The following is a 10,249-nucleotide window of genomic DNA, read 5'->3' on the forward strand; positions in this document are numbered from 1 at the left end:
ATCCTTATGAATCCTTCCATAAATCTAGGATTATTGATGTCACCCTCCCCATGGTGCACCCCTCTGCATGCAAACGGGGGCATAGCCAAGCCACGTCCTACGATACCGTAGCCGCCTGTACTGCTATATCTCCCCGCTTGGAGTTGCTAACTAATGAAACCGGCGAAGATAGCGAGGAGAATAGCGAACAAGCTGGGCACGTCCCCGCGTCATTCTATCTTGGGCGACACGGGGGGCGACTAGGTTTCCTCGCAAGCGTTGCTTCCTCCGTGCGCTCGCCCTTGTTGTCGGTCGGCCTCCTCCGCATCCTTCAGCCTCCAGCCTGCTTCCCCTTTCCTCACCTCTCCTCCTAACCGCAATGAATCGAGCTTCAATCTGTGTTCCATTGCGGCGTTGAAGGTCATGTTGGTCCTGGTGGTGTTCTCTCCTTCACCGGAGCCCGCGAGTTGGGTCGCCATATCGTTGGCTTGGACTTGTAGTTGGCGGCAAGCCACCGGATCTGGGTCAGTTCGGAGTGTGTGAAGACCTAGACGTTTGCAGGATGCATATATATCTTGTTTCATCTTGTTTGCCGTGTAATATATCAGGATTTTGTTGTTGTTCTCCTCGGCACCTTGTAACTTTAACGGTTCACAGTTGGTAGCTTTATTAATTTAAATCCGAGCCTAATGGCCTATGTTTTATACGGAGTAAAACTATTTATGCTTACTAAAACTATTGAAACCGATCGACTCGGTCTACCTACTGTCGCCCGCAGCCGCGGCTCCGGAGAAGCGGTCAACGTGGCCAATACACTTATACACAACTTGCTCGCGTCGCGTTGGAATTTTGATCTCGTCACAACGGTCATTGTCTAATGGTCTTGCCATATGTAGGTGTAGCCTGCCGATCGGGAAATCAACGGAGAACTTGTGAAGGGAACGCGTTCGCTAGGCCACTAGCTAGTTGTTTACTGACCGGGAGCTTTGCCTGCATTCGCAGCTGCTCCGAGTCTTCCAGCAGCAACCACCTACCAGTACGAATACCTGTATCTTGGATCGTTCACTCATAATTTAGTCTTCAGTACTAGTGGCACCAGTCAGTGCTTTGCATCTGCATCACCGCCACAGCGTGTATATAAAGAGGTGTGGCCACTGCCATCTCCTCCACCAAACCACAAGCTCGAAGACACTGGCACAGCTTCTGATTGCATTGCAGCAGCAAAAGATCGATCAGTAGCTTCTCAACCTAAGCTAGCGTCGATCGAACACAAATCTTTCCACATCGTGTTGAACGGCATCTGAAAAACCCAGCAGCACACAATGAAGGTAAGGAACCTATTTAGTTTATGTTGCCATTTTTAATGTTTCTCATGTTGGATTGTTCAGCATCTCAATTTTGAGCAATCAACTATCCTGGTGCTGAAACATGGACTGATCGATCGTTTTTTCTTGCAGCAAAAGATCGTTATCAAGGTCAGCATGTCGTGCGACAAGAGCCGGTCCAAAGCCTTGTCGATGGCGGCGAGAGCAGCCGGGGTGACCTCGATGGGGATAACCGGCGACTCGAGGGACCAGCTAGAGGTGGTCGGCGACGGCGTCGACCCGGTGTGCCTCGTCAGCTGCCTACGCAAGAAGCTCGGCTCAGCCCACATCGTGCAGGTGGAGGAGGTCAAGGACAAGAAGCCGGAGGAGAAGAAGAAGGAGGAGCCGAAGCCAGCTGCGCCCGTACTGTACCCGCCGCCGCACTGCTACTCCGGCTCCGGTTACTACCACCACCCATACCCGTCGCAGATGGTGGTCTGCGACGAGCCCAGCAACTGCGCCGTCATGTGATTGCCGGAAATCCTTTTCTTCTTGCCAATCATTTGCCAGCAACTATAAATATTTATACACATGCGTTTATTGATTGAGTGTATATAGTTTATATATAAAAAAGGAGAAACTGATATATCTACGGACTCACTCTTGGTTGCCAGTTAGAAATCGAGTCAAACTCCAACGTAGATCTCCGTTCTTAGTCGCTGGCTTGTTCGACAGGTTCGTGCACGCCATCGCCATGTGGGCTTGCCCTGTGGTGTGTGATGACCAGTTGACGAGAAGTCATTCAGCGTGCATGCAACGATTTATATGGCATAGATCATGTCATGATCGGGACATAATTGGATTCGATCCATCATGTGTATTTCCATTTCCATCCATTGCTCAGCATATCCATGGTGACATCTCCATAATAAAACATCAAAAGGAAATGATCTGTAATACGGGTTTCTTCTGTAGTAGTGCATGATGCTTATTTTTTGATGGTCGTTTTATCTAAAGATGCAAGTAGATCAGTATTAAGATACCCTCTACAATCTTTAGCTTCAAAACGATAACCTTTTCCAAAATAATAATGTTATTGAAAAATTAGTCATTATGGTGAAATAAAGATTATAGAGGATACCATAATGTTGACCCAGTTACATCTATAATTTTGGGTACGCTCAAAACATCTAAATACGAACAATACCCTAGAGACAAAACACCTGAATTAACTCCTATGAAATCGCTGCAGAATTTTGAGGCCCCAGCACGTTTCTTTTCCTCTATTTGCCATGGACAGCTCATTCATGTATCTTTATGACCTTCTTCCTGTTAATGGCATTGTTTTCTACGTCGTACACACGTTGGTGGAGTCTACGGCGACTACCATTAGAGTAACCAAACTTCTGACCAAAAAATAAGGACAGCAACAAAAATCCAAGACTGTTGGTATCAGATTGTCGCCATCTCCACAATTCCAAATTGTAAACAAGAAAAGGCACCAGAAAAAAGAATAGCCATCTACCGAAGGGAACACGGCAACCAGCTAATTGGTCTACCATGATTCAGCGATTGTTCTAAAGACAAGTTGTTAACTCTCCTACGCCCTCTATCCGGATTTATAGATTATTATGCACGTATCCCTTAATCGTAAATTTGATCAACGTAACACAAGATATGTACTACAAACATATATCATTAGAAAGGTCAGATATTTTACTTTTTAATGATAGAATACTTGTATAATTTATAATATGTTCATCAAATTAATGATCTAGAGATGCATGTAGGTCATATAAACCAGAACGGAGGGAGTAGTATCCTACCCGTATGCTTATCTTATCTTATAGCAGCGTTGTCTGCTCATATAGGCTAAAAGGCTCCAGCGCAAACAATACACATTATTTAAGCTCTCGAATGTACCTTTTCACACTCCTTTTCAGACTTTCCAACTAGCCAAAAAATCATCATATCTAAGGAGAGACCATGCATCATTAACAGTTCTACATCAAGCGAGGTACGATTTACAACGCATGGAGCTAAAAGTTGTGAGACCTGCAAAAAAAATGTATATTCTATTTCTAAATAGTTGCCTCCCTTACTGAGTCTTGTGAATACATGGTATGGATTCATAATTCATCCTTGTTTTTCTCGAGTATCAAATCCACTTTATCGACATCTTGTTCATCTGATCATTTATCTCGTTATTTGTCTGACAGGAAAAATCTACTTCCCCACCCCACATGTAAGACCATGAGCCTCTTCCATCGACCCTATATATCCATCCCCTCCGCTTCTCCCACAACCTCATTATCGCCATTGCATCTCCACCTACAATCTTAGAATCGGCTTCAAGTTTTGTCAGCGATACATGGGCCGGCCTGTACCACAATGATGCACGAGCATTGTTGAGCAAAAAATAGTAGTATAACCCTAAAAAGTAAAGTAAGAAGTGCTTCTTATAGTTTTAGTGTGACCGGGTCCATGATTTAACTTGACCTCTCTCTCATAAATATGGTGGCATGAATATAGTTTCACATAACAAGTTACAAGTGATGGAAACTTCATGTAGTTATTGATACACATTTATATGGGCATCATGTTCTAGCATAGAGATGATATTACAAATCTCACTAATACTCCATTCGAAATAGAAAACTTTTAAAACCAAGTTTACACTACTAGGGAAATGTTTATTGTCGGCGCACCAAAATTGGTTATTGCCGGCACACCAGCCCGCCGGTGGGAACAGGCCGGTGGTAATGGCTTACCGCCGGCATGCGCCAGCAGTAACTCGATTTATCCCCGACGCACCTGCCTAGTGCGCCGACGGTAAGTTATACCAGAAAACAAAAAAAATTAAATCTAGATCTAGATCTAGATCTCGTGAGCTGCGGTTGTGGTGTCCTTTTTGCGCTAGTCTAGTAGGTCGTGGTTGTCGTTCTTGTCGCTGCGCCGGTGTAGGAGGTGGAGGAGTGGGAGGCCAGAGGTGGAGGAGGCCGGAGGAGGTGGTGGCCATGCGGAGGAGGCCAGAGGAGGTTGAGGCCGGTGGAGGAGGCCGGAGGAGGTGGACGACGCCGGAGGTGGTCGTAGCCATAGTTGCAGGAGGAGGCCATGCGGAGGAGGTGGAGGAGGTCGACGGTGCAACAGTTGGTGGAGTCCGTCGGAGGAGGAGGAGGAGGAAAAGAGAAGGAAGAGGGGAAAGTGAGGAGGAGGTCGACGGTTTGCATTATTTATAGGAGATGTTACCGCCGGTGCACCAAGTAGGGTGGTGCACCGGGGGTATTTTCTTTTTTTTCACCCAAATCTTAAACCTGAAAAAGTCATGTTTCTGTTTTCCAATTGATGAATCCATTTTTTGTCCAACCGACCATAGGTCGTTGAATTCGGATAGGAAATTTCGCGTAGATAGATTTTGATTTTTTTTTTTCAACGGAGGTTGTATGCAACCAGAAATCCCGTTTTACCGAAAGATGACGCCATTTTGCATAATATATCGAAATTCATTTTTTCAAATTTTCACAAAAAATAGATTACATAAGTATTGGACATATCAAAGGATTTTTTTGAATTTTCTACCATTTTCTTTTATTTTTTTCAAAACTGAAAAGGCGGTCCACCGGGGGGGAGGGGGGGGGTGGAGAGGGAAAATCATGGCTCTTACCGCCGGCGCACCAACATGGTGGTGCGCCGGCAGTAAGGGGCTCAATTTTTTTTTGGCATGGTCTGGTTCTCTTTGAACTTTATCGCCGACGCATCTGTCTTGCTCGTGCGCCGGCAGTAAGATACCATCACCGGCGCGACGACATATTGGTGCGCCGGCACTATTTGCCACCGGCGCATGGGTTTGCTGGTGCGTCGGTAGTGCTATTTCCATCTATAGGCCTTTTCCTAGTAGTGTTAAGTAAAACAAAGTACTTTCTTAAAGCATTGACATGATCTTGAATAACAATATACTACCTCGAGAAAAAATGTCATCTAATTGTCACTGGATGAACACTGGTATAAGCATTCATTTATCCGTAATGAGGTAAACAATGAAAAGGTAAAAATCTTAATAGAATATAAATTTATTGTCACAATTCATATACTACTACATCGGTTGTTGCATACAAGTTTGATCACAAAAAGCATGCATTAATGGGGTAAAATATGCATCCGCAAATACACCAATCAAATACTGATAATTACATCTGATAACTTGTCTCATAAACAAAAGATCCAACTAATGGATAATAAAAATATGACCACAATCATCTAGGGCATCTCATGTGGTTTTAAATCAATGGAGTACGCATAGAGAGAGATGATATTTTACTTCCATGAACACATATCCCACGGGACTACTCCCTCTTTATGATGGAGGCGAAGGAGCAACACTGGCGGGTTTTCCCCCTCCAATCTTCACATGTTCTTTTCCTGTTTCATGGCTTCTCTATTTGCAGCCGTGTCCTCGTGACTTCTTGATTTTGAGGATTTATATAGAAAATTTTAGGTCAAGAAAAAGACGTGGGTGTCCAAACCAAGGCAAAAGGGGTGCTCCCATGGCATGGTCTAGTACGGTGTCCGTGTTGTGTGGTACTTCTTTGCATTCAGTTCCTTGTCATCCATAAAAACCGACGTGGCAAAAACTAGCGTCCTTTTGGAGTCCTCAAGGTTCCTGTAACTTAAAAAATATGCAAAAAAAAGTTTTCATGTTCTGCAGAGTTAAAAAAGGGGGACTTGGTGGAAAATCCCGAAATCAATATAAAACAAGGTAGGATTGATAGATATGATGTTAATATGAAGGATTAACATATAATAAAGTACAAAGTTCATGGATACATCTCACATGTATCAACATTTGTAAGACTATCCTATGCTCGTCCTCGAGCATAAAGGTGATAAAACAAACATGGATGTCGGAGTTTATTATCAACAGATACAAATTCTAACATGATTACTACTACTCAAAGTGTAAAGAAGTATTGAGAGTACACATAAATTTGAAAGAATATGATCAAGTAGATACATCACATAGACCAAGTAGATTGTAAAGAAACAATAAGATATCTTGCACTAAATTACCTTTTTAAGATATTAATGAATAATGAAGCAAACTTTGTGCAAGTGAAGTGCATGTGTGATGTCTAGGTATTGGTCTAGAATATATTCTTGAAAGATATTTGTCTTGTAACTCTTATAGTGGTTGAAAGTCCATTCAAATAGGAAAGCATTGATTAATACATAATGCACAAGTCTAAATATTTAAGGTATCATCATGAATGTGGGAACATTCATGTGCACCTTCGGTGGGGAATAAATTTTGGGGTATAATTCCTACAACAAATATTTTTGGAGAGACCTACATAAAGCCTCCTTCTTCCCAAAGTGGATATAGCTATTCCGATTTCTCTCTCTTCCATTGGTTACATTGAACAAATTACCCTAACTCGTTCTTTCGACAATGCTTCTTGGATTTTTTGTGGAAAAGATGGAAGAGATCTATATCTACAATTTCACGAGTCAATATCTTCTCTTAGTGAGAGGATCCTACTAGATCTAGATCTTTAAGTATTTTGGAATTTCCACGATTGTTCTTCATCTCATATCCCTCCATAGAATTAGTTGTTGTGGTACGATTTTGGAGATAATAACTTGAGAATTATTGTGTTCTTGCCAGTGAATCTAATGCATCAGTTTGAGTCGTTCTCTATTGAGATTCGGTTGGTGAAAGTTGAGAAAATTATTACTCGCTGGTGCTTGTACCCGGAGCTTGTTCCTCTTGAACTCTTGGAACACTACATGGCTTTGTGGGTTGGTGGTGCCGCGAATTTTAATCATTGTGTTGTAAAGTTAGCCGTGGATTATTTTGGAGCCTCCAATTTAGTTTGTAGATTGCCAAAAGTTTTGTATGAATCTCATGACCACCCTCAAGGATCCCATAATGGATCGAGGACTTCTCTTTTGGTGGAAAGGCTCGAGGAGAATATGGTGAGCCATTATGGAATTCAGGGAGTATTGTGCCTCCACACCACTCCAACTAAGAGTAGCACCCACAAGGGTGTGAACTTTGGTATACCTCGTCGTCTCCGCGTGCCTCAGCTATTCCTATACCCAAGTTATTTACGTGTGCACTTCACTTGTGATAGTATTCGTGCTTGAAGTTACATATCTTCCTACCACATAGTTTGGTGTATTGCTTAGAGTAAGTTTTTTGATGCACGTAGTTGATCCTAACATATAAGGTCTTGTTCTTGACAAATTAAACTTTAATCGTATTTCACATTTGTTCACTCCAAATATCGCAAAAAGTTGAAATCCCCTATTCACCCCTTCCCCCTTCTAGATGTGCTATCCATGTAATTCAGCTTTCATACGTGAACCATAAAGAACTTTTGGGCATGCTTATATTAGCCATTTCCGGAGGACTGGGCTCATTGAAGATTCCTTGGTGTAGGTGATGTATCCAATGATGCACTCTCAACATGTGAGAGTTGATACCTTTGATCTTAATTTCGGATGTAGTACTATAGATTGCTTTTTCCCTAGAAGACACCTAAGTTTATCCAACCTTGGAAAAAATCTTTGGCGTAAGACAAGAACAAGAGCTTGTGAACTCTGTAGTATCTTTTTTCACCAGACCAAACTTTACTTTTTATGGGTTTTGTATCAATGGGTGGAAATAGGCAAGGGCAAATGATTTTCACCTGCAGCTGTGCACAGACAAATGGGACAAAAAGTAAAAGAGCTTGACCCTTTTCCCCGCGCTGCAATGCAGCTCGTGATAAGCTTAGCTTAAGCCGCTAACGTTCGGTGAATAAAAAAGAAAGAAGTGTACATAGCAATCGCTATCAAGTACTACCTTCAAACATGTTTAATAGAAGCGGAAGCGTACATGCATAGGCAGTGTCCGGCGTCAATTAAACACGATCGTAGGGAGTACTATATATGAGCCCTCTGCCCCAGGCTTCTAAGCAACGCATGTAGTTCACCGATTCCACCAAAAACTCTCATAATATTAAGAAGAACATATATTATTATGTAATAATGATAGATATATATTGGGAGATAACACAATAGCTAGTTTTGCAACCAAAAACAATATGCATCTCTAGTCCAACCACTGTACCACCATCGCACGGGGACCAAACAGACTAAAGCCTTAAAATCTATGACTTCACTGTGATTCCCAAATGGATCTCAAACAGTTGTTTTACTTCCCTTAATATTATTGAGTTTCACGACGTAGCTGCAGATCATCACTCATGTCACCGCATTACCTTTATCGATCATCGGTGACGAGGTTGTACCCTCGGCAATGTTCAAGAATATGGACTTAGGTTTTGGGGAAAGACGATGATTAGAGATTCTGGGAGCGAGATGACACACGACGTACCCAGGTTCACGTCCCCGCGGTAGAGGATCGCTACATCCTGCTAGCCTAATCTGCGGGTATGATATGCTATCTGAATCTCATCTAAGGGGCGCCCTGTCTGGCTTTATATGTGCAACCAAGGTCCAGCTTGTCTAGTCCTTGTGCTGGTCCATCTCCATAATTGGCCGTAATGGATATAGCAATAATGGGTACCCGAAAGGGTATACCCGTGACAGTCTTTTTTTCTAATTAGTTTCTCCCATAAATTAGTTCTTTTCTATTTTATTGTTTTTTTATAAAAATGACAAAGGGTTAACCTTGTCAATGCTCATGATGATGTAATTGAGTTTCTAGGAAGGACGAAACTGCCGAATCAACAAACTGGTCAGCTAAACTAGGCAGCTGACGAATATTATGATCAAGGGAAAATCTTCGAGATTATATTATATCGAACTAGGGTTACAAGGTGTCTCGTCTCATTGAATCTATCTCCTCTAGTTGGCTCCTCCCAGCCCTTATATAGTGGACTAGGTCTCAGAGTCCACCTCGACGTCGAGTTATATTACAAGTTGGTTCACCCGATATAGGCTCCTAACGTAGTATCTTCGGCTACATCTGAATTTCTTCATGGGATTTATTTTATACCTTCCCGGGCTTTGTACCAAGGACGGCAATGTTAAGGACAGTTATGGCATACATATGTCAATCGGGATATTGGGTACCTGACAAGTCCTTAAATCAAGGCAAGAGACTACAATCACGAACAATATAATCCTGTATAAGAAGATGCACACATTATTGCAAGACTATGCCTCCGCCTTAAGCCTTAAGCCCGCGAGGACTACTCACACATGATAAGATCAACAAATATAAATGTTGTACATAAATTCTTGAGACAAATACCAAATAGTATGATAGTGTTGCCAATCGCAATGAGATAAAGACTACAAGTGTTGGCCTATGGCTGTGATGGGGAATGGAGATGGAGATGATGGTGTGACTATGGAAGCTCTGCGGTGGATCTTCTCTACTTGGTGATTGATTTGTTATGTTTCTGCTTGTGTTGGTGTTGTTTGCGGAGACGTTGTGAATATTATATAGGACCCTTCATGAAAGGTGCATGGGTTTACCCGGCGAGAGCGGTGGCACACGGTAGAACGGTGTAGTACGGCTATGCCCACCTATACATATGCTCGTTAAAGCCAGTGAAGATAGTCTTTGTGGCCTCTTTGACTTGGGAATATTGAGAACTCACAAAATCTTCATTAATTAGCCCATATTTCATCATAAAAGCTTCCATTTCTGCTAACGTAAAATTCAAGGAGTTTGTGTATCTATGTAATAATTTCTGATTAGTGGTGGGTCTAGAGAGATATCCCATTAAATCCTTGATTAGTATCTAGTTTAAACCTGGATAAAGTGATTGTATTTTACAGCCATCAAGCACACATGCGATTTTCTCCCCTCATTTTATTTATTCTTCTTCAACTAATCACTTCTAATTTGCACAATCATGATATTATTCGAGATAATATTCACATGAAAAATATGTGTATTGACGTTGTGATTCTATTCAAATGATGTGTTCTGAGTTTAATGTTTCAATATA

General features: G+C 42.1%; 1 protein-coding gene across 1 annotated transcript; it reads left to right on the plus strand.

Moving 5' to 3' along the window:
- The first annotated feature begins 1,166 nt into the window (after nucleotides 1–1,166).
- LOC124658946 (heavy metal-associated isoprenylated plant protein 16-like) lies at nucleotides 1,167–1,943 on the plus strand. Its single transcript, XM_047196929.1, has 2 exons — nucleotides 1,167–1,307; nucleotides 1,437–1,943. Exons 1-2 carry the CDS (start codon nucleotides 1,302–1,304, stop codon nucleotides 1,812–1,814), a joined length of 384 nt encoding a protein of 127 aa, XP_047052885.1. The 5' UTR covers nucleotides 1,167–1,301; the 3' UTR covers nucleotides 1,815–1,943.
- Nucleotides 1,944–10,249: the final 8,306 nt, after the last annotated feature.

This window comes from Lolium rigidum, chromosome 6 (genome assembly GCF_022539505.1).
Source record: "Lolium rigidum isolate FL_2022 chromosome 6, APGP_CSIRO_Lrig_0.1, whole genome shotgun sequence".
NCBI classification, from domain to species: Eukaryota; Viridiplantae; Streptophyta; class Magnoliopsida; order Poales; family Poaceae; genus Lolium; species Lolium rigidum.